The following is a 26,812-nucleotide window of genomic DNA, read 5'->3' on the forward strand; positions in this document are numbered from 1 at the left end:
GAGTATTGACTTTCTCTTTTTTTTTTTCATATCCACAAGTGCAAGAATGCTTTCGTTGAACGTAACTAAATTATACAGATCTATGTATACGGAACACGAATATTTCCAAATATAGAATGAATATGAACGATAATCATACCATATTTCTACATTATATAGTAGCGTGAAAAACTGATATTAAAATGATATAACAAACAGGCATAACCTTTTTTTCTAGCATGGCAACACATTAAACGTAACTCATTAAATTTTGGGAATTACAAATTATCACCTTAGGTGTCATTGTATTCCTATTCTTTTTCACGTTCAAGCGACCAAAGAAGAAATTGTAGTAATAGTGATAAAAATCGAATTCGAGATTTCAATGAATTCAAGTTTCACGCCCCCACATATCGAAAAAGTGATTTTGATGTCTGTCCATCTGTTCGTTTGTTGGTTCGTCACGCTTTTACATGCATTCAAATAGAGGCCATACTGTTCGACGTATCTGGAGCTAAGTCTAGACATGAAGTTTTTATAACACTTTATCATTTCGAATTCTATATTCTCCGACACCTAAAAATAAGGGTAGTTTACTGAAGGAGAAAATTTAAAATAATTAAATTGTTTCAAAAATAGCTGTAAAGATTTTGCTTATTTTTTTTTACAAATATAGTTTGAATCATTGCTCTGAAAAAAATACATAAGGTGTAATTTACTGTATGGGATGCGTTTTTTCGAGCAATTTTCTCAATCACATTTCATAAATAATTGTATCATTAATAACCTAACAATATGACACAACTCGTTCGTCCTGTAAACATTCAGAAGAGGTAGTTTACTCTTCTCCGACGATTTTCCCATTAACGCCTGATGCAATTTTGTTCATATTGCATAAATGAATGTCACATAAATAACCTAACGATATGGTATAATTCCATTATCCTAAAAAGCTAGAAGTGGTATATTACTTTTCGGGGCAATTTTTACCCTACGATTTTGTCGAGAATGACTCTGGCAATTTTGTTCGTATTTCATAAATAGCCTAACTCGTTTGTCCTGAAAAGATACACAAGGGATATTTTATTCTTGGGGATGACTTTTTTGACGATTTCTCAGAAAGTACTCAGACGCTTTTGCTCATAGTTCACATATAATTATTTCTTTAATAATTCTAATATATGGCATAAGTTATTTCTAACAGAAATATGACCAATGGGTACTTTACTTTTGGACATAAGTTGCTTCGAACAAAGTTTTCCAAAAACACATTATTTTATTCGCATTTCCCAAATAAATGTTTCAGTAATAGCTGCAGCCTAACACGAGTCAGTTTAAGAAATTCGAGCGAAAAAATTCAGTGCGTTTTATCCGTACCCATTCTTAAATATATTTTTAAATGTTACACCTAATCACAATTTTCCTAACAAAATCGAAACTTCTATTTAAATGTACCTTGTTGTTGCCAAATGGTTCAAGTCCATTGGTTCTGGATTTGATTCCCGGTGAGAGCTAGTGTATTTTTATCCAACGTTAAGGTATAGGTAATAAGTAGGTGCAAAGAGAAAAGTGTTGAAACAAGCCTAACCAACCTAATAAATAATACAAAGAAATAATACAATATTACGAAATTATAGAAGAAACGTTGTTAATATTAGATATTTGCGTGTGAGATTGTCCAACCGATGACTGTCAACTCCAAAGGTAAGAAAGTGAAACATCCAATACCAGGTTAATCAGTGGTCTCTAGGTAAAGCTATCCTACTAGGAAGTGATTGAGATACCAAAAAATGTTGTAATCGCTGGGAGACATGTTAGGAGAATACATTGGGTGAGAGACTTTAATTCATGAATAGTCTGCATCTTCGTTGGTGTTTTGAAGTGCGTAGGTGGTGTGTATTTAGCACATCGGGTTCCTTTGTTGTTAGTCCCAGCTTTCTAGACCGGATGCAGTTATTCCCGGTAGAAAACACAATATATATATATATATATATATATATATATATATATATATATATATATATATATATATATATATATACATTTCTATTACTATTAAAGTAAATAATTACACTCATTCCCTCAATGTGATACTTGTTTGTTTAATTGTATATAGAGAGCTGATCCGTGGAAGAATCGTTCATAATAATAAATAAAATAAACTCGACAAATATTCTTGTAAATAATAGGTAAAAGTTTGCGTCACACTGTTCATTTTGCTGGGCACGCCAGTGTGCCACGTTATCCGGTTGTGGCACACTGGAATATAGGGTATGGCTTTCTAATTTTTCCCAACTATTTTAACTGCTTCAATTGAAATGAATTTATAATAATAAGAGAGTGAATTTAGTCTTCTTACCCTTCGATTTAGAAATAAGGTCCGCTAGAATTGTATATATAAAAAAAAATAATACTCAGAATTTTATAGAGTAGTTCGTTTTATTCGAAATGACATACTTCCTACAACTGTTTGGGTTGGAATTATTTGAAATCAAATCTTTAAGTTTTACGACCCACGGTTATACCGGCTAGGCTAAAGAACACGGTGATGATGAGAAATGAATGCAATGGTGGAATGAAAAAGTGGGAGAAAACGGGAGAACCCCGAGAAAACCCATGCACATGGTGTTTCTCCACCACAAAATTCACTTGGTGCGAGCTGGGGTCGAACCAAGGATCCCATGCACCAAAGGTGAACGCTTTATCACTGAGCCACCGCGGCCCCTCTGAAATTATTAATAGGAGAGAGTGACTACTTTTATGAAAACTTGATATCGAACACATTTGTTTAAAAATACCAGCTTTTTGTGAAATATTGCTTAATATTCAGGAAAACCTAAGTCAATAATAAAATAATAATAATAATAATAATAATAATAATAATAATAATTATTATTATTATTATTATTATTATTATTATTATTATTATTATTATTATTATTATTATTATTATTATTATTATTATTATTATCTTAAATTAAAAACTCTCCGAACCTAGTGCATTGGCACAATTCCACGAATTAAAAAGAATGTGTTTACTTATCATATAAGTGTAGAAGGACTTAATCCCTGTTGCTTTCAATATGAAAAGAAAGTGTCCAACTGTCAAATGATATGCTACATAAAATGCTCTATGCAACATAATGTAGTATAGAGTCATCATTCCAGGTTGTCTAAAGAACACTTTCGTTTTAGCAAGAAAGGAAGAAAATAGAAAATACTGAGTTTTAACCTAGTAGAAAGTTTGCAGATTTAAGGGAAAATGCACAGAGTTGTTGGATATAAAATGTAGTTCGGATTAATGGAGTAAGATACCGTAAATATTTTATTGTTTGAAATATACTGGGAGTGACCAAGCTATTACATATGGAAATATCAAAAGAGATACGTTAATGGTGTTATTTGCAAACATTTTTAGAAATGAAAAAAATAAGGAAATCTCTAAAACTCTGATATCGCAGATCCAAATTGACTGACTGTTAAGTAAAACTGCTAAATCTGAGTAAAGCAAAAAAAAAAAAAAAAAAAGTATTAGTGACCTGTGTTAGTTTTAGACATATCATTCTCATATCAAAACTACGATAGAAGTAAATTATGAATAAAGGTGAATTCACAGTTCTGGAATACCAACAAATGATTTTGCTAGATGTAACTTTTCAGAAAACTTTTTTATAAGGCTTTAGATTTATTTATTTTTTTTGTTTGTTTATTAGCTTCCCCATGCCGTAAACGTCGCCAACTCCTAGTGGCTCACTTGCCGATAAATCACGATCGTCGATATAGCGACGCGTCCAAGGATTGCCGCTAGCGTGCCACTAGTGGCAGGGATTCGTCGAGTCGAAGCAGATATCTAGAATCGGGGGTATTGAAGTTACCACAACGTAAGAACGACGACTTCATTTTGGTCCGCGCTCGTTTGATTTGTCACGGAGAATCGTAAAGGGACTAACATGAACTATCGCCAGTCATGTGCATGCGGTTATTATTATATATTATTTTTCCCTAACGAATTGTTATTATAAGGACAATATTTGAGCTCCGGGGGTCAAGAGTAACTCCTGCCTTTATATCATGAAGTGAAAAATCTTGAGGTGGGTGCGTATAATTGTATGAATTTAGTTGGCAACTGTCGCCGATCACTAGCAAGTGAATATGAAAGAACTATGAAAAAAGTAAATAGACGCTTGCCATTTTGTTATAAAATTACATGACGAGTGCATTTGATTTGATTCCGAACAGTTGTCTTCAAATATACACGGTTAAAGAAGCACTCTGATTAGAAATATTAAAAAGACTTCAACGATTTATCACTCTACAAGCTGTGTCTTCATAATCGCCTCCGTGACGAATTCGGAAGAACATGCAATTAGTAACCCTAAGGTTGATGGTTCACGCCCAGCTCAGGGCATTTTCGTTTTATTTTTGTAAAAATGTTTTTAGACTCATCTTGATGCAAAGAAATTACGCATATCGGCGATTTAACGTATTTTAGGGGAATAATTTTGTGGTTCGTTGGCGTTCCGTCGCTTCTCTGCCGGTGGTGGTATAATTTTCAAAACGGAAGTGGGACCAATTTTTGGCTGCGGGACCGCCAATATTTGGGGACATGTCACTAGTTGCCTATCGGTGGTCCACCGACGCTTACGGCATGGGATTGTCCCCTCACGAGTGAGGCAGATTGTAATCGACCAAGAGTGTTTTGGAAAAATGGGAAACATCTTCCGACTTCGACTTCTGAATAATCCGTTTAGGATCAAGTCGAATCAAGGCTGCGCCACGGGAAGGTAGAACAAGTGAGGCAATCGTTCCAAGCACTACGCTCGACAGCTTCCGTCTCATTCACGACTTAGACTCTTCAGGAAAAGTAACAAGTTTATTACTTGTAATTTATTCTTTGAGTCAAAGTATTTTGCAATAAACCATCGTTTTGTAAGATATTTTTACGATTGTATACTATTAATTTCGAAAATTGTACTCATAATATAATTTCCCATCATGGATTTGATATGGAAGTCTCATCTTCATTATTGACCCTTAATTTATTTTAGTCCTAGGCAACGTGAATCGACGGTATGGCTCTAAGTGAAAACATTCATTTAGATGGTTAAGTAATCAGGAAATTCCTGCTGTTATTTCACGAAACACAACAGATCTTGAGGAAAAAAAAAACAATTTTGCTTACCAGTGGGAGGGAGTAAATCATCTGCTTACGTTTGCTTAACTAGGAAGAAGGCAAGGGCGCCGATCCTGGGGGGCCGGGCCCGCTCAAAGCTCATGTAGGCCTCCTTTGTATTTATGAATATACAATATTTGGCATTATTTGAGTGTAATTTGTCTTAAAATCTTCATATATATATATATATATCTTCTGCATTTGAATGCTCCCCCCCCCCCAATTTACAGAGAAATTGGCGTCCTTGGAAGATCTAGTGAAATGAATAAAAATGTGATAACGTAATACTTGAACAACTCTATCTAATGGAGGAAAGTAAATTAGTATTCAACACTTCTTTCAGTTTTAAGCATTTCAAAGATTCTCGTAATTTAGAAGCGTCCCGGATTTGCATTTTTGAAGTACGGGAACTTTATCTATACCTTAACGTGGGAATCGGTTTCGGACCATGCACTTAAGCCGCTTTGCCATAAGAGGCACAAGAAGTTTTTCTTTAGATTTCCTTAGGAATATTGCGAATGGTATAACTTTTAAAAATATGTTTAAAAAAGAATACACATCGACATAATAAGATGATAATCTGATACCTAGGTAATATATTGAATTGTTTTTAATTTGTTCTCACGCTTCCAAAACAGTACTTATGCTTTTTTTATTCCAGCCTTTTAACCCTTAACAGGAAACGCTATTTTCTTCGCTTACAGGAAATGTGTCTGTGGGACACGGACCTGTATAAAGCGATATCTTTTTTTAAAAAAACATATTTGTAATGTTAAATAATAGGAAGGTACTGAGAAAACCGATATATTGAGTGAATCAGTGTTGCCAATGTAATACAAAGAAAAACCATACGTGTCTGACAGACACATGTTTCCTGTTAAGGGTTAATATAAGCATTTCAGACTATTGTCTGTTCTAGGACGATACAATTCTAGTTCATGTATATGCTAGCTTTGGAAATACAGTAGAGTTTCGCTTATCCGACATAAACAGGCAGGCAGAACGCTGGATAATATGGATGTGTTAAGAAAAGACCTATTAAAAGTAAAACTTATGATATAATTTTACATATTACGCATCTAATAATAATGTTTTATAACAAATAACTGCACTGCACTGAATCAGGGACGTATCCAGCGTGAGGGCCTGAGAGCTGTCTCTCTCCGAAACTCAAGCACTTTTTAATAAACTTGCCTTTACCCTTTTGAGGTTCTTTTATATCAGTTTACGAGTAGTCAGTGTCCAAACTTTGGGCAATGTGCTGTTGTCTTGTTATAATTCTAAGAACATACCATAATGTCATTATGCCAGGTGCAGTGGCGTATTTAGGGGGGTGGCTTTCGGACTTAAGCCCCCCACGAAATCTTACTTAGTATAGTAAAGTAAATGAAATATCTTGCAGAATTTTCACATTTCCAGGCAAAGCTCCCCCCCGAAAGTTAGCAAAGCCCCTCCCGAAACAAAATCGTAAATACGCCACTGACCAGGTGGAATTAAAAAACAGTCTTAAATAGGATTAACATTTCGTTTCCGTTCTGTTTTTAACTTTAATATATTAGAACGATACACTCCATGTCTTCTTGCTATTTTTGTTATGTGATATACGTAGCAGAGTTTTCTTTAGTTACATTTCTCTCGAAAATATGTTTCATTTTGTTTGTGCTATAATGCAGTTTCCAAAATAAACCGGTTTATAAATGAAAAGTAGGAAAAAGTTTAAGAGAGGTACAGAACTGTTGCATTATTATTATTATTATTATTATTATTATTATTATTATTATTATTATTATTATTATTATTATTATTATTATTATTATTATTATTTATTATTATTGATATTTAAAAACATTAGAATTACGTGCTTACGAGGATTCGTGTTGGACCCCCTCCGAATAGAAAACCTGGATACGTGTCTGCACTGAATGATAGACGTATTAAAACCTAAAGAAAAGCCAACTCCATTTTTTTTTTTTTAATAATGGCAAACTAGTCCACTTCATCACGATAAATCACGTTTGGTACTAAGATGTCTTTTTCTGTCCGTATATATCCTTCACACTTCGTTGGAGACAAAATATTTTTTTCCCCAAGAAAACAGGATGAGAGAAACTATACAACAGCATGAATAGAAAACAATAGCTATTAACAATAGTTTTCTAATCCTGGATAAATACGTCATTACAGCAAAATATCAGTAAGTTGTCCTTATTATATTGCTTCGGTTCTTATTAACATGAAAATTATAATGTTTTGTAAAAAAAAGAAAAAGGATGGGATGGGATGGGATTCGATGTGGTGTCAAAATAATAAAATAACTACGACTCCGTTACTCTACCCACCTAACCACGGAGGCTACGTTGTGTTGGCTCTTTTTTTAAAAGAAATAATCTTCATAACCATGGTGCGTATCGCTTCGAACCTTAAGATAAGAGTTTTTTTGTTTAATTCTATATTTTCGTACGACATCTTAGTTACAGAAGCTAATTTATATTTGGCAGGCAATCTACACACTAGGTTTTAACCAATAAATGCAACATTTTAGTCCACTATCGAGTTCCTTGATCCAACTCCTCGATTCCCCTACTGAATTCCCTCCGCAATTATGATCTGCTACTGAAAAAATCCCTAGAAATCATCGTTGCCAGTATACACAAAACCGAGTATAATTTTGTTTTTTGCTTATATTTTTATTATTTTATTATTTTTTTTGGAAATATCTCTTTAGATGGATTGATTTCTATTATCTCCACATACTAATAACTGAATTTTACCCATAAACGTAAGGAAAATGGAATAAATGCGAAAAATCTTGAGTTACAGTATACGCGCAATTTTTTTTGCGCATGGGAGTACATGAAGCTAAGGTTATACTATGCACATCATTTTTCTATGTATTCTCCCTCCTTATCAATGCAATTGACCCAACAGTCAACGAGCTTACGTATCCCTTCCAAATAAAAGGTTTTCGATTGGCAGTGAAGCCACTTTAGCATCGCATTTTGCACGTCCAAATCTGAGGCAAACCGGCGACCACGCAAAGCATCCTTGAGTGGTCCAAACAAGTGAAAATCAGATGAAGCTTGGTCTGGGCTATAGGAAGGATGTTCTAATAACTCAAATTTCAGCTTGTTGATGGTTTCAATAGTGTGATGAGCCGTGTGCGGCCGTGCATTGTCATGCAACAACAACAAAAAATCTTCGACAACAAACCTCGGCGAATTGCCGGCTTCAAGTTCTTTTCCAACATTCACTATAACTCGCACTGTTGAGAGTCTTTCCTTTTTCCATGAGTCCCCGTGAGTCCCAAAACACAGTTAATATAATCTTTCCTGCGGATGGCTCAGTCTTGAATATTTTCTTCCAGGGTGTTTCCTGGCGGTGTGCCCTTCGGAGATCCTGGGTGTTTCCACTGCATATGCTTTGATTCTGGCTCATAGTGATGAACCCATGTTTCATGCCCGGTGACTATTGTGCTTAAAAATGCATCACCTTCGTTGTTAAAGCGAGTGAGTAAGCGTTGATAGACCCTAACACAAGTAAGTTTGTGTTCTGCATGCATAACTGATGTTCAAAGCAGCTCCTACCTCGATAGTGATTCGTCTATTCGCCAGAACCATCTCTCGAGCTTGCTGAATGTTGACATCTCTAGTGGAGATTGATAGTCGTCCTGCTCCCTCTTCATGCGTTACACTTGTTCTACCACTTGTAAACTTCTCGAACAAAAAAAAAAAAAAAAAAAACATCGTCTTACGTGATGTTGCACTTCTCTCATATTGGGATAATAGTCTACGATTAATGTCGGACCCTTTGACAAACCTCCGACCAGGGGAATCGGATCACTGTTTGTTGTCCCTCTTTAGTGCAAACTTCTAATGGAGCAGCCATGATATATCTGCAACAGAAGGAAGAAAACTAGAGAAATTGAGATCACACTTTCACAGCATTACCACAACAGTATAACAATAAAATATGTGAGGGCAAAAGACAAAGTGCGCAATGTGAGAAAAGTTATGAGAAAAGAGTAGATAATTTTTGACTCACCCTCGTATATATATATATGAGGGAGATGTATGGTTTCTTTCATTGATTTTTGTATTTTTTATTTCTTTTTACAGTAAGAATTTTAAAATAGAATTTTCTAACGACTGTGAACTACTGAAACTTTATGTCACGAGACGCCACTGTGACACTGTATTATAATATCAACGTTTTTTTTTTTTCTCTTTTCATACCTATGCAAAGATTTCATATCAACTATTATGTTTGTTTTCTTAATTTGATGTTTATTTATTTAGAAAATCGTTTTCATAATGTAGATTCGAATCTTCGATCTTTGGTTTAATTCATTTCATTTATTCGCCGTTTTCCTGCTGATTTTTTCACTCAATGTGAAGGATTGTTTGCTGGGTTATAGAAGAAGATAGATGCATTCGTTTGCTATTCACGTATTTTGACGCAAAATTTTCATAGGTTGCTTCATAAGTCGGTTAATGTCTATAAACAATTAGAGTAATAAAACTAAGTGTATGGCCTATGGAACCCGGAGGTTCAATGCCGCGTTTACAAAAGCTCTCCACTGATTTCTATCTTTAGCCAACTGAATCCAATTTCTACTTTGTATACATTTAGAGTAATATTGCAGCTAATACTTATAATAATTTATAACTGAACAAGCTCTTATAAAATTTGATAATATGTTTCGTACGTAGATTTTAATCCACAATTGTCTTGCTGTCAAGTACAATTTCTCATCTACGAAGTTTCCTTCATAAGTGTTGGTAGTGGAAGAAAGTTTGTCCGTATTCAAGTTTTTTGCTTCTAATTTAATTATTTTACGCTATTATTTAACAATCATATTGAAGCCAAATGTGTCAGTACTATTTCTTCCTATTGAAATTTTCAAATATTTCGAATATATAGAAAAATGTGAAGTGTTTTTGATAAAACAACAATTACAGGATACATGTTTTCTCACATAAAGGTCCATAATGTTCTTATAACTAAAATTCGAGGCATATATCCTTATTAAAACCGAATACGTTTCTTCTTAGTCATGTTTTCACAAACAAAACATATCAGCAGAACTGATCGATCTAAATCAAACTGTTATGGCTGTAGATCATAATCTGCTAAAAACAAAATCGTGTAAAATATTATGGTAAGAAACTTTGGTTCCTGAGTAATGTACTATCAATAATAAGGTGTTGACTTTGTGAACGCTTCATAAACAATTGTAATAAACATTCCCTTTAAAAATCAATGAAGAACTACTTTTTCGAAGTTTGGGAATATTACATAATTATAATAATAGATATAACACTGCAATGCATCCAAAACGAAGACAAATAACATTGATGCGACCCCTCTAATAAAAGACAGGACAGTGTTTTAAAGTCAACATGAAAATATTAACCATACCAGATAAACTAACTTTAAGAAGACTGTATTCTCTTCTAGATTCACACCAGATAATAAAATGTATACATGATATTAGAGTGTTCCACGCAAAAGCAGATTACAAACCAACTAATTGGATAGGATTTAAAAGTCTATAAATGTAATGTAAAATGCGCATCCACAGATTTATTTGAAAGGGCTTCTAAATTACCTCGCAGGATATAGCATTCTGATTGGTAAAGGAACTACCTGAAATACGAACTTCCCCGAGATGACAACCTGAGATAACTGCGGGACTTAGGCATATGATATACAATATAAAATGGTAAATCTTTCGTTTTCATAAAGTTGATTTCTCTCCATCAATAGAACTGAGATATATTAATCCTGTGGAGGGCATCCTGACTAACAACTTCAGCATATAACACTGCTTGTCCATATGAAGGTAATTTATACAATGAAAATTAAAGAGCGACTCCAAACAGAAATATTAATACAAGAAGAAGAAAAGACAATTTTCCACCTCACTACAAAGAGTAATTTTCTGCGACGTAAAGTCATCCAATTGTAAGGAAGGCGTGACAGAGGGATATAATCACAGTAAAAGCAATAAAGGAAGATGAAAAGTATAAGCTCGTAAAACAACAAAGAGATAAGCATGTGAGAGCTGGTCAAAACATTTTCAAATAATTACAGACAAAGGATGAACAGGTCTACGAAGAACATTAAAATGTCAACCAAACCCATTCTTTTCTAAGGACGCAGTAAATATTCCCGAATATATTAAGCGTTTTATTTGAGCTTAGCTTCCCTTTCAGCAGCGAGGATATATTAAACGTAGTCCTAGAGCTTAACCTGGGATCCGAATTACATGAACTCCTGACAAAAATCTAATCCTGGTCTCCCACTCTAAAAGCACGTACGCTAACCGCCTAACCACGAGGGAGCTCTGAATATAGTAAAAACTGCCATTAAGGTACTGATGTTATCTTCACATAAATATGTCGGGTTTTGCATGAACATTTTACTAATACTTTTCATCAGTATTTAGTGACCAAGTAGGAGATATTTTTAAAGTTTCTTTTGACATTGAATTTTTTTAGAATAATTACAATACTGCCAATCATTTTGAGTTTAGTTGTTTTTTTTTTTTTTTTTGTTATGCACCCTTATGGAACACCAAGTTTATGAAGGAAGACATATATTGACGTCGGGCCAGCCAATAACATAGGCTTGAACAAGGCGTAATGGAAGAGTGCAAAAGGTATAATACAATATCAAATTACAGATCATTTTCACCACAATATGATTCAGGACAGGTGTCGGAATAGCTTGAAGACCCTTTTCGCGGCTGACTTTTTCTCTGATCATAGCATTGTGCTGGCTGAAGTGGTATTTAACTGAAAAATGTGGGCAGAAGAAAAAAGTTGAATTAAGGAAGTAAGAAATCTTTTTCGTTGAGAAATTCGAAGAAAAATACTCAAACGAGATAAGGATAGGTATGGGTAGTAACAGATGGTGGAAGCACTGTATGCTTTGCATGCATCAGGCTGCAGAAGAAGTAGCAGGTTACCGCAAACACAAAATGACTAAGAAACCATCGGTTACAGAACAGATATTGCAGAAAATGGGGGAAAGGAGGACGTGGAAACGGAAAAGGGCAGAAAGACGCACTGGAAGTTAAACAACTAGTTGCGAAGGGAAACAGACAGTGCAAGGTAAGAGTTCAACAGGAGAAAATGCGAGAATATGGAAGAATTAGAAAGAATTGGGAAAGGAGGTGAAAGTAGTGGAACTTCGTAGAATAGAAGTGGATATTGCGATCGCAGTAGAAAGTAAGATGGAAAGGTAATTAGCCAGAGAAATGAAGTCTAAGGAAGATGGAAGGAATATATGAAGAACTTTATGCTGTCTGGGATATAAGAGTAGGAATAGACCATGTGACCTAGATGTTGAACTTGAAAATGAAGAAAGCGAGGATGATAAAAGACAGTATTCTTCGGGATGAGTTTGAAAAAGCTGTATCCCAGATTGGTAATGGAAAGGCAACCGGGATAGATAATATTCCAGTCGAATTCATTAAGAATATGGACAAGAAAGGATTCTTCCGACTATGCAATGAAATATATGAAACAGGAGAATGGCCAAAAGACTTCCTAACGACAATTATAATACCAATGGCTAAGAAATTGAGCCCAAAGAGACGTGAGGATTGTAGAACTATAAGGCTTATATCTCATACAGCAAAACTTTGGGTTCGAATTTTGAACAGAATGTTGTATGGAAGAACACATGAAAAGTTGAGGAGGAACAGTTTGAGTTCAGGAGAAGTAGAGGCACAAAAGATTCAATTGGATTATTAATCGTGAAAGGTTTATAGAAAAATGAAAACAGGTATATGTGGTATTTATTCATCTAAGAAAGACATTTGAACGCGTGAATTGGGAATTCTTTTGGAAGTTCTAAAGAAGGTTGGCTTGGAATGGAAAGATGGAAGACTCATAAAAAGATAAAACTTATATATGAACCAACAAGTAAGAGTTAGAATAAGAGAAGAAATGACAGAAGAGAGTGCAATTGGAAGGGAAGTTCGTCAGGAATGCTGTCTCTCACCAACATTATTTAATATCTATCTAGAAGAGATAGTGAAAAAAAGCCTACAAAATGGAGACAGTATTTCATTAGGAGGTTGAATGATTAACTGTGTACGGTTTGCAGATGATATGGCACTTGTTGCGGAATCTGAAGAGAAAATCAGTATGATGTTAAAAATTTGAGGAGGGGCTGTGAAGAATATGGAAAGAAAATAAATGTTAGAAAGACAAAAGCCGTGCTAATTGAAACGAAGCGGTCGGTGTCAAATATAGATGTAGGAAGGGAGAAAATAGAACTTATGACTAGTTTTCGATACCTGGATAGTATTATTACCAATGGTATGAAACGTGAACGTGAAATGAAAGCAAGTATAGGAACAGTGAAAGAAGACTTTAGCAGGAAGAAAACATTATTTTGTGAGACCTTGAATAAAGAGTTGAAAAAAGGAGTCATAAAATGCTTTGCTTAGAGTATTGTTCTATCTAGGTTAGAAACGTGGACATTACGCAAAAATGATGTAAAATGGCTGTAAACTTTCGAAATGTAGGCGTGTAAAAGAATGGAGAGAATTGGCTGCGTCGAACAGAAAACAAATGAGAGGGTCTTAGAAATTCTGGGTGAGAAAATAGAATAATTTTCGACATTATTAAGAAGGGGAAGAGAAACTGGTTGGGATATTGGTTAAGAACGAACTGTATCATAAGGTAGGTGCTAGAGGTATGGTGGCAGGAAAAAGAGAGGAGGCGAAGAAGGCTACAATTAATGTACAATATGAAAAGAGAAGAGTCATATGCAAAAACAAAGAGGTTAGCGGAAGACCATAGAACATGAAAACTTCTATGTTGAAATATCTTCACTGATGATTATTTCACCACAGTGTCGACTTTAAGAGAGCTGGATTACAGTTGCACATCACCAGCCATTGCAATATTCATCATTTTGTAAGATATACGGTTGATGTAAATGTCATTTTTAATCTGTATGTGGTGGGATACAACAATCTGTAGAACAGCCAATGAGTGGACTGAGGTCACACGTACGATGTCACAAACTCCATGTTAAGATAACAGGCTAAGATACCCAGTAAGTCAGGAGACAGTCCATTGCTGAGCAGGATCGTGCGAGCAACGGACATAGAAAACACAAAATTGCAACCTTCTTTACAATTTCACGCTAGGACATTATGAACAACTAACCGCGAAAAATATTAATGAATTAACGCATCATAAGCCACCACTTTGTGAAATTTAGCGCCGGTGGCAACACTAAAATATCAGCCCCGGTCCACTGACAAATAATATGGTCTGATTAGTTTCTAAGGTACACCGTTGAAGCAAACCCTCAAAAAATTTTGCAAATGCCTATTTATAGACTATACTATTGTTCGGCTGTTCAACGCAATCGGCGACGTGTGGAGCTCGTTCGTGGCTAAGTGGTTAGCGTACGCGCCTTTGGCGTGGGAGACCCGGGTTCGATTCCCGGCAGGAGCTCATGTGGTTCGGATTCCACGTTAATCAGTAGGTCCACGTCTCATATAGCCTCGCTGTTCAAAGGGACGCTAAACTAAAATCAACACAACAGCAATCGGCGACGTGAAAAAGTTGGATTCATGGAGACCACATAAGTTGACATCATAACTGGCTGAAGGTGTGCAGTTCTGAGAGTACGAAATAAACGAGACTGTTTCTATATAAGGTTTTAATATTTGATGAAAAGCGGATATGCTACGACAACCGTAAACTGTCAGAGTCGTAATCGGATCACGATCAACGTCCAGAATGGTCTCCAAAACCACCCTTCTCTCATAGAACGTATTACTGCTGGTAGGTGGAAACAAGCTACCATATATTTCACCTCTAAGCGAAACCATTACTGGTGATTGTTATAGTGCTGCACTCCAAGAAATGCAACGCCTGTTCGTAACAATGGTCAAAAACATGATGTCCCCATTTTGCACAATATTGCACGCTTATAATGTTAACAGAACGGTGTAACCTCTTCAATACATGCAGTATGATACCCTTCCTCACCTACCGCAGTCTCCTGAAGCCTCTCACACCGACTATTTATTCCGGCACTTCTTAGCAAGAAATAGCTCCCATTATAGCAAAGAGGTCTAAGGTGGAGTTGAGTTCTCTGCATTGCAAGTTCCAAACCTTTTATTTTTGTAATGGAATCCAATCGTTGCACAGATGACATTTTGATGATCTGATTTGATACTACTTCTATTTTTAAAAAAATATTGCGTTGAATAGCATGGGTTTAGTCATTTTTACTAATATACCCCAGAAACGTACTTTACGTCACGTTACTGTGATAGATACTTGATATCAGAATTTTGTCTTCCTAGATTGCCAAAATGTCACACTGTGCGTTGGGTGAACGAAGGCAAAGTTGCCGGATACTAGTTTATCTAATAAGTATAGTTTCATTTTTCCTTTTCTTTGAAAGCGAAGCTAGTCAATTGGATACATAGTGGGTTGAAATAAGAATAAGTCCATCAAGTCAATAGAACCAAATAAGAGTAACACATCTAGCATTCCAATATTACAGATAAAAAAAGTATGGTGGAAGCCATCAGTTCCAGAACACTACATTCTGTTACACTGTTTAAATATTGATAAAAAGTTGCCCATTATCACCTCTAGCAATCGAATTAGTATTTTATATACATTTGTAATCACATCCAAAGCTGAAGAATTGATAATGTCAGGTGAAGGTACAGTATTGAGATTGTGATATTACGTCACTCAAGAGGTGTTGGATAGCAAACTGGTATAACTCATTTTTTCTCAAAAATGATATTAAGCCATTTCCATGAGGTTGAAACCATAAAATGTTAGATGACAAACTAGCGTATCTCAATATTAAAAATAAACTAAGAGATGGAAACATAAAGAACATCGTAAATTCCAATTCATAATAACCCTCCATGGCAAAGTGGCGTAGGTCTCAATATCTCCAAATGTCTCAAAAGTGACTTACGCCACTTTGCCTTCCAACGCTACGACCATGTTCGATATCTTGAAATATGTTTACTGAAGTGTAGGTTCAAGAATCATCAAAACCTAACATTCTTTTTTCGTTTGTGTTTTGGTTTTTCATATACTGACAGAGTAAAGCTTTTATCATAAACATAATCAGAAAAAACTTGACGTTACCTCACGTCAGATCTAATAATCCCAAGTAAAGACAAATTACTTAATCCAGCAGTCTTCAACCTGTTAGTGCAGGTGACATATATGATTTCAATTACGCTCGTGGGCTACAAAGCTGTACTGCGCTGTTAAGAAGTACGAGTATTTGTAACTCGGTTTGCATCTTAACTATTTACCTTTATAAAACCGTGAGTCTTATGTGTCCACGCGCTGTGAGATGAAAACCGCTGAATCCATAACATTTTGCGTTCTCCTTTTCTGCTTGTTTTCCATATTTGTCATTATAAATTATTTGCAGAGACCATTCTGGAGATTCAGTTTGAAATTTTGTAACATTGTATATACCTTTTGTTTCTAAAATTTGATTTAAAAGTCTTAGCGAGATACACAAATTTACGGAACACGTCAGAATGAAGATATTCTAACCAAAAGTTTATTTGACACATTCGCAACATTGAACCCATGTGTGTAGGCACCCAAAAAGACATTTTAATCTTTCGGCACAAGTGATAACATAAATGTACATAATACTTCAAGGTTAATGTAATTAATCTGGAGGATTCAAATTGGCTAACGTTTATATACTTGGATTATTTAAACTTTAAATTTTGTCCGCAATTTATATATTTGTTTGATTTCTTGTTTCAAAGCTACTTAAAGTACTTGTAAGCGTTATAACTATGGGTTAAATTCAGCCAGGTGAGTTGTTTTATTTTTAGCGAATAAAATATTTGAAATGAACCGTTATTCTGTTTGAATGACGTGTTTCGTGTCACTAAATTACGTAAATTACAATGATATTTTCAATTAATGCCATTTTGTATTTTATATATCACTTTCCACTGTGTAAATCAAGATGTGCAGAAATATCGAGCGTACGTTTCAATGGTTATTGTATTGCAGTTTGTCTTATATTCTTCTTTAAATTCGAGATAAGCATATACAAGTTATTGTGCAAACAAGATAGCACAAAATAAAATTAAAAATCCGTGAGTAAACAAACAAAAAAAAAACAGAATCGAAAGTGTTAATATAATCTGCAGCGCCCCTTCGCGGCCTTCTTGTGTGTACAGCCCTAAGTTAGATCTCAGATAGAGCACATGCCTCGGATACAATCACTGGTTCAACACTCACTTTAAATGATGGATTCTGACTCAAACAATAGTAAAGGTCTTACAAATCGAACCAGCCAAACTACACTACAAGCCACCTTCCCAATCATGTAACTTAGTTACTGTTATAGTACGAGTAGGGATGGGACTTGGGTATTTACCCACTGGGTAGGTAAATTAAAATTGGGTAAATACCGAAATTTTATTTACCCACCCCAAAAATGGGTTTTTATTACAAACTTCAAGATTGCATAATAAGAAGACATAGTGGGCTCTAAAATAGCAGAATAAAATCTTCCAGATACAAATGTGGTTAAACAAAGATGAAAACCTGCAACACTGGAAACTCATATATCTGGTAAAATTGCTTCGAACCGTTCCTTTTCTAACTGGTACTAATTTGAGACTTGAGAGTAGACGAGCCTCTTACCTTAGTTAAATTTCCTAAGTTTTCTTTTATTCAGGGAGAGAAAAAAACTTAAAATGAGTAGAAAGAAAAGTAATGTTTGGAGCGCATATAATGTACGAAGTGTTAAATCAGTAAACTGCAAATAATGTGGTAGAAACTATAAGCACGCATATGTAAATGAAATGTCAGATCATGTGTATAAAAATTTTAACTATCCTGAAAGTCTAAAGAAAACAATTTTAAAAGGTTTACAAGGGAGAAGTTTGTCTGATTGTTGGCAAAATACTGGGACAGAACAAGTGAATGAAAGTGTATAACCTACGTCAAGTTGTAGTAACAATAAAAGCATTGATGACTCTTTAGTGACGAGGGTGTCTTATAAAACTTTGATGCAGTTTCATATATGAAGATTCCTTCATCAATGTAAAAAGTTCATCTAGTAGCATTATCACTTTTATGGATACAATGACAGTTGATGAAAACCTAAGTAGCCTCTATATGCATATCGTAACACATGTAAGTTAATGAGTTAATGAGCTCACACACACATCGCATATCAAGTTAGGTTTTGGGTTGAGCGATAATGGAGTAGTTTGCTGGCTTGCAGTGTCTATAAGTTGTCTCAAAGTTCAGATAAAAATTGCAAATGGCAAAGGATAGTTAACTACTTATGTAATAAATTCAACAATTAATTTTTTATATATGACATTGCATTTACCCTAGCCCAGCGCAAGTGTTTTCTATTAATGTACACGTAATTTTATTTCATATAATTCAAGGACTTGCCATATGATCTTGTAAAAGAGTCAAAAAACGGTGGCTGAAAAGGGGTTGGTAAAACAATTTACAAGTATTTTCAAATAGCTTATATTTTGCCAAATAATGGCCACATGGTCAAATAAGATAAAATTTTTAGGGACAACTTGATGCCAAGTTTAATGAAATGCAAACACAACAAGATTGGAAGCATCTAAATCTTCAATGTGAAGGTTAGAGTAATGTTCGTAATGAGGGAATAATCAACTTTAATATTACAAACCCTCATCCAATATTTGTTCATTTTATCAACACGGAAGGTAACCGTCACACTGTTGAGTGCATTAGAGATAAGTATTTGATGTCATTGAAAAATACGTCCCCAGCAAGTTCTTTGTTCTCATTGTGATGATGCAGTAAATATGCAGAAGGGTTTTTCTCTTGTCCAAGAAAAGTATCTCCAGTTGCAACCATTGTCACGTAAAACACACACGTTGAACCTTGTCTGCAGTGATATTTTGACGTTTTCTTCAATTTCCTCACTTATGGCAAATGTAGACGTTATTAAAATGGTTAAAACACTCAGGTAGTGAATACCTTTTCATGCAATTAACAATGAGAAGAACATTCATACTTCTCTTACTCTTCCATGTAAAACCCACTGAGGAAGTTATTTACAAACTCTTGAAAGTCTGAAAGCTAGAAAATCACTTTACATAATATAGCTGTTCATGAAACCACTGCAAGATATACAGCATTGATCAAAGACCACAAAGCAAGGTTGTTTGAAGATGAGTTTTTCTGGGTGACAGTTGAAAAGCTAATATATGTTCTTAAGCCAAAAGTCTCCTGGATAAATATATTAGAATCTGATGAATGTAACATACACCGAGTTGTTCCTGCTGTCAAAGAAATCGAAGAACAACTAAGAAAGGCTGTACCCGAATTTCCATTGTTCAAAGCAGAAGAAAAAATATTCTTAATGATTTCGAAAGCACAAAAGTTACAGCACTTCAGCCGATTCACTATACCAGAGCCATCCATCATCACAGGGGTTTGACTTGACTCCAGTACAAGATCTCGATGGACTGGAGTTCATACACAAGGTTGCAGAGAACATGAAAGTAGATCTTATAAATGTTATGAAGGATTTCGCACATTACAAGGCAAAGAAAAGTTTGTGGGGCAAGAAGTTCATTTGGGCAAGTTCTGGTGAAATGAACCCAATAATTTGGTGGCAAGGTTTGTGTGGAAGTACCCATTATCTGAAGTCGCACAGCGGATATTAACAGCATAGGTATTATCAGCCGCCACAGAAAGATCCTTCAGTAATTTCTCAAAAATTCACAGTAAGTCAAGGAATAGACTGACTGCTTTCAGAGCCGGAAAAATTACGTATATAGCTTATAACTGGAAGTTGCATCACCGGGAACAGAAGTCAAAAGTATTAACACAGCGTAAAGAGACTGAGAAGACTGTTCAGTCAGAGCAACAGGAAGACTTAGAAAATAAGTTACCGGACAACTTCATCACATTTGGAATGCACCAGGGTACCAAGAAAAAGGAGAACCCATGAAGAAGACAGTGGAAGTGACACTTCTTAGATGTGTGAGATAAATGGTGACATTACCAGCGATGATTCCATAAATTCATTTCATGTATCCGATGAATATGATGAGTAATCTTGGTAGAAGTGCCATCTCATAACGAGATAACGTTTTGCCCTTATGTGTATAGAATATTTCGAGAACGTTACTAAGTCCTGAATGATCTATAATTCACGACTTTTATTAGCTTGATACTGCCAATTGAGGTGTTTGAAACCAATGAAAACTAACTGAATTTTGCCCAATTCTAAATTAAAGCATGGAATCATTTGAATTACGCGTATGAATCTGATGCCACCCAATCATAAACTAATTAAAGAAACTGATGTAACCGTCATGTGAAGCCCATTAACCAATGGCATTTTATCTATTTTGTTTCCAAGAATGCTAGTTTCCCGCAAAACATGAAAACAAACAGACAGCTCATTTTTTATTATATCGTGATGCCTAGCGAGCAAGTGTAGGGAAGTGTGAAAGTCTTCGTATATACTCCTATTCTTGCTGTGTTCAATTTGTAGTTATTAAAGCATGTATGTTATAATAGAAAATATGTTTCAAGTCATGTCAGTTGTAATGGCTTGTCGCCCATAGTCACTTACAGAATGCAAATTAAAAGAAAAGCATTTATCAGCGTTCCATGTACTTGCTTAGTTTCTTTATTTGTAGAAAAATAAATGTAGTCTTTATCAGAGTGATCAGTTCTTAAAACTGTGCTCTCTGGAGAAATATCAAAACAGGAACGACCACATAACTCATTTCTATTAATGAAAATAATAAATATAATGCCTTTTGACAATTGTTCTAGCTTCTACTGGATCCAATGTTACCTTTTCATTATTTTTATGTACTGCTCAAGAAGATCTATCACATACATGATTGAAAAGGAAAAAACCCTTATATTTACCCAATTTGGGTAAATACCTGGGTATTTACCCAAGGTAAATACCCAAAAAATATTTACCGGTAAAAATCCCATCACTAAGTACGAGGGACATAGAAGTCCACCAGGACATACTTTAACTACTTTAAAATCGAATACCATGGTAAAGGTAGTGCATGTATTAGGAATTGTCAACCTTGACCTGCTACTAGTAGGTAGGGTTCATTTCATGCGCCCGTTCATTTCATAGGGGAACCGTTATTCAAGATGGTGGACAACGGTGTGAATCTATACAGAAAAGAGCGTGTGATGATGAAGTTTTAGTAAACGATAGTATAAAACAAGCCGCTTTGAGACATTTGAATGATGAAAGCGCTTCACAAATGGTCGTACGTCTGTCACTAACAACCGTGATGGATCCGTGTCCACTCCTAAAAGCGTTCAGCGCGTTGAACGTCGTTCCATCATTGAAAATCGTTCCATCATATCTTAGGAATAGTACAGAAAATAATTCATTGCAACTTCCAGCTACGAAAAGAGTCCGCAAAAGTTCTAAACCGGTGAAGATGAAGTGAAGCATCTTGTCCTAAAATGGTTCAGATTTACTGACAACGTTTGCAAATATTACAAGAGATATGCAAAACGTATAGCTTGTTTCATAGCTTCCAACTTTCATCAGGAAATATTCTAGAAGAATGGGAGTAAAATTTTGATTACAACTTAGATCGAAACGCAGGAACTTCTAATCTATACAATAACTAACTAACTAACTAACTCTATGGCCTATGGAACCCGGAGGTTCAGTGCCGCGTTCACAAAAGCTCTCCACTGACTTCTATCCTTAGCTAATTGAATCCAGTTTCTACTTTGTATTCCTATCTCTGCGAGATCCATCTTAATATTATCCTCCCATCTGCGCCTAGGTCTTCCTAATGGTCGTTTTCCTATGGGTCTACCAGTCAAGACTTTGAAAGCGTTTCTACTTTCTTCCATTCTAGCTACATGACCTGCCCACCTAAGCCTCCTAGACTTGACGACCCTAACAATGTTGGGTAAACCGTATAAACTATGTAGTTCTTCGTTATGGAGCTTCCGCCATTCCCCATTCTCGTTCCTCTTGGGTCCGAATATTCTTCTCAGGATCCTGTTCTCAAATACTTTCAGTCTATGTTCTTCCCTCAGAGTAAGCGACCATGTTTCGCAACCATACAGAACAACAGGCATGATTATCGTTTTATATATTTTAAGCTTCAAATTCCTCGACAGAATTCGCGACGACAAGAGATTTTGAACCGAGTAGTAACACGAATTCCCTGCTTTTAGTCGACATTTAATTTCTTCGTGAATATGATTTTCGTCTGTTAACATTGATCCTAAATATTTGAAAGTATCCACTTTATCAAAAGCATTATTTAATATTTTAACGCCTCCACAATTTGCCGTATTACGGTCCCGACGTACTTCCATGTATTTAGTTTTCTCTGCATTTACTTCTAAACCCATGTCCCTGCAAGCGTTTAATAAGATCTCTGCATTTATTTCTACTGTTCTCCTATCCTCCTCTATTAACTTTACATCATCAGCATATGCCATAACCTGGTGAATGCCGTTCAACTCTAAGCCCTGGTTGCTATATTTGATTTTCCTTATGGCGTATTCCAGCACAAAGTTAAATAATAATGGCGACAACGCATCTCCTTGTTTTAGGCCATTTTCGACGTGGAAGCTCGTGGACAAAAATTTTCCTACCCGGACTTTACTTTGGGATTCACTTAAACATATCTTAATTAATCTAATTAGCTTTCTCGGTATTCCAAGTTCTGTAAGAACGTTGTATAATGTTTCTCTCCTAACCGAGTCGTAAGCCTTTCTAAAATCAATAAATAGTTGATGTACCGGGGTATTGTATTCCCACTTTTTTTCGAGTATTTGGCGAATGGTAAATATTTGGTCGATAGTTGATCGATTTCGTCTAAATCCGCACTGATAATCTCCAATGATTTCATCCGCGTATGGGGTCAATCTTGCTAACAGAATATTTGAAAGGATTTTATAGGATGTTGACAGAAGAGAAATGCCTCGATAATTATTACAGTCAGTTTTGTCGCCTTTCTTGTGAATTGGAACAATGATTGACTCTTTCCACTCTTGTGGCAATTCTTCCTTGTTCCAGATAAGGAGAATGAGTTTGTGTATCTTGTTCCACAATTTTTCGCCTCCAGCTAAAATTAACTCAGCCGGAATTTCATCTACACCCGGAGATTTGTGTTTCTTTAATTTCTTTATAGCGGCTTCCACTTCTATTCGATTGGGTTCTGGAATATACGGTTCTGCAGTGTGTATCTCCTTTTCTCCACGCACATTAGTTTTTGGCTGCGTGTTAAGCAAATCGTCAAAGAAATCTTTCCATCTATTTAAGATGCTATCCATATCAGTGAGAACTGTTCCGTCAGATTTCTTTAATATATAAGCACGAGGTTGATAGCCTTTCTTAAAATCGTTGATCCCCTTATACATGTCCCGAATATTTTTATTTTTACTATTATCTTCAAGTTCCTTAATTTTAGCTTTCAAAAAATCCCGTTTCTTTGTTCTAAAAGTTTTGGAAGTTTCCCGCCTGATATCTGCGAAATTTTGTGTAGTTATTTCATTCGGATTTTGTAGCCACCGTAATTTTGCCTGTTTTCTCTTCTCTGCTAGTTTAATGCATTCTTGGTCGAACCATGGTTTGTTCCTACGTATTTCCGCGTGTCCCAATTTTTCTATTGCTGAACTTTTAATGCTATTTTTAATTTCAATCCAAGTATCCTCAACACTAGTGCACTCCGAGTCTTCTAAGACCGAGAATCTATTCGAGACTTCAATCTGGTATTTCTCTCTTACCTGGCTCTCTTCTAATTTCTTTAAATTAAATCTCTCCGTTTTCGGACATTGAATATTACCTTTATTCAACGATAATCTCTCCCGTATTATCGCTACTACCAGGTAGTGATCAGTGTCACAATCAGCCCCTCTAAACGACCGGACGTCAATTATGCTAGATTGTCTTCTTCTATCTACTAAAACGTGATCAATTTGATTATGTGTTTTGCCGTCTGGTGATGTCCAAGTGTATTTATGAACGTCGCGATGTGGGAATTTTGTACTCTTCACGATTAGGTTTTTGGATGTTGCAAAGTTCACGAGTCTAACACCGTTGTCATTACTTTCCTTATGCAGACTTTCGTTCCCTATAATCGGTTTGAAAATATCCTCTCGTCCTACCTTCGCATTGAAATCCCCTAATAGAATCTTCATATGGTATCGCGGGAGTTGGTCAAATATCCGTTCCACTTCTTCGTAAAAACTATCTTTTATATCGTCACCCTTATCTTCAGTTGGAGCATGTACATTTAAAACAATAATATCACACCACCGTCCCTTAAGAGTAATAAAAGAAAGTCTGTCAGTAACAAATTCAACCCGTTTAATTGCTGGTAATATTCGTTTGTGAACGAAAAACCCTGTTCCTAACTGGTGATTTTTATTTCCTTCCCCGTAAAAGAACGTAAAATTTCCGGAATTCTCAGATCCGTTTCCTTCCCACCTAACTTCCTGAACTCCTACTAAGTCCATCCTGTATTTCTCTAACTCACTCGTTACAGATTTTAACGCGCCTGCCCTATAAAGACTTCTAATATTCCATGTTCCAAATCTCATGTCCATTTTCTTTTGCTGATGTCGTGCCAAGTTATCAGTCCTTGTCCGAGGCTTTTGTGAATGTTTCTGAACAAGTACCTTTTTTTACAGGATGAGGGTGTTAGCCTTACCCAAACCCCCAAGCTGGAGGACCACTCCTAGTCGACTGTCCGCGACTGCTTATTCAGTATATTCGCAGCTAACCTCTATATCTAGAGGCCTTCTCCTCGATCCGCAACCTGAGGACGCGCCATGCCGTGGTGACAGGAACCCACAATACTCATCTAAACTTATTTTTCTTAATCTATCTACAATTCATGTTACAAATATTGATTTGATTGTTTCTACCGTGTTTATGTTTTTTCGTTATCGTTTGTTGTGATTAATAAAAGAATATTATAGTTTCTACAAAATCAATTTTTGTTTATATGAACTTTTTTCAAATAGTGTATCATGCAGATAATAATTACTAGTTAAAGCGAAGCCCTGGAGTTCATGTATATTTGACAGAGAGTCAAATATTCTATCGTTAGGGAATCGAATACCTAAACTGAGAAACTTGGAATTCCTTTTATTAAAAAGTTGCTACACAAAATTCACATTACTCTTATACTCACAGTCTTTTGGATCAGCTAAGCTCCCTCCAGTAATTGCATTTCCTAGTGTGTCAATATCAGATGAAACTTCTGAAATAGTAAATACTAAGATGACGAGAGAAAGGAAATCGTTGATGGAGGTCATTTGATATTACCTGAAACTGAAAATAATTTAAAACAGTTAATTGTGATGATTGGCTTTCCCAAATTTGACTTATATTTGGACACTATCAATTAATAATATAAACCAAACAAGGGAATTCAAGATTACTAAACTGAATTTTTCTAACGAAATTGAACGCAACGCCTCTATTCAGAAAAATGAGTTATGGTCAGGTTCTAACACGCCAGTTTATGATAGGTTGAAGTAGCTTTATTTTATTATTTTATTTAGTTAAAAATTACGTTTTACTTTGGTGAACTAAATTTCTAATGTTATGGCTGAACAATGCACAAAGTAAGAAGAGTGGACAACATTATTCAAAATTCGAGTTAGATATTTCGTGTTTGATAGTTCGTATGTATCTAAAAGGAGATCTCTTTCTTTCAGCCATATTATTTAACTAACATCTAAAACTGTTTCTTTTATACGCTCTTGTGTTAAGACAATTCAGAAGACCAATATTCCTTATCAATTGAAAATAAAAGGAAAGAATTTGCAAACTCATGATAATGAGTGTGTTTAAATTTAGCACAACCATTAAAATTTTAAGGATACTAAAATAAACAAATAAAATTAAATGACAATAGTCAATATTAAGATTAAAATTTTCCTTCTCTTCAATTTTAAAAGGCTTCAAACTTTCAGTGACATCTATAAAAAGGTGTTTCTTCTCGATGTTATAAACTTTAGACCTATAACAAAATGCTATTTATATATATGTATATAGTTAAAAATTTAGTTAACTAAATTAACTATTACATTAATATTGAAGGTGCGTGAGAGAACAGGCATAATGGCAAATTAAGAAGAAAAATTGAATATTCGATACTGACCTTATCTGTCAAGAACATGAAGGTCCCTTACCACCAATATATCAGACAATTATTTTCATTCATGGATTCCCAAATACCCATAAAACAAATAATTCATTAAGTCTATAATTTCAACTTTCATTCTATAACTTAGATAAATGTTTACTAAAGTGTCTTTAAAAATGGATTCCAAGTACATCACTAAAAACAGGTTTCAAGTGAGGTCAATGTTGCAAAATATTCAGAATTTTTAAGTATATAAAATAGCTTCATTACATATTGAGGAAATATATGGTAGCATTCTACCTACTCTAGCTTTAGACATAGTATCAGAATGTTTAAACGAAAGAAGAACACACGCTCAAATAACTACATCAATAACTTACCTTCAAAAAGTGTGCTTTGAAACAAACTTGTTCCAATTCAAAGATATTTTTAGATAGATCTCTGGATTAGCAATAGACAACCAATCTCATCTTTATTAGCAAATCTCACCA

At 35.2% G+C, this 26,812-nt stretch overlaps 1 protein-coding gene across 1 annotated transcript in view; it reads right to left on the reverse strand.

Annotated features, from left to right (window-relative positions):
- Positions 1 to 25,495, reverse strand: part of LOC145662087 (uncharacterized) — a 111,126-nt gene extending 85,631 nt beyond the window's left edge. Inside the window, exon 1 of the mRNA XM_081727425.1 lies at positions 25,362 to 25,495. Within this exon, the coding sequence (XP_081583551.1) occupies positions 25,362 to 25,485 (124 nt within the window). The 5' untranslated portion in view covers positions 25,486 to 25,495. The remainder of the gene's footprint in view (positions 1 to 25,361) is intronic.
- Positions 25,496 to 26,812: the final 1,317 nt, after the last annotated feature.

Source organism: Thermobia domestica, chromosome 10, assembly GCF_964235325.1.
Source record: "Thermobia domestica chromosome 10, izTheDome1.hap1.1, whole genome shotgun sequence".
Classification (NCBI taxonomy): Eukaryota; Metazoa; Arthropoda; class Insecta; order Zygentoma; family Lepismatidae; genus Thermobia; species Thermobia domestica.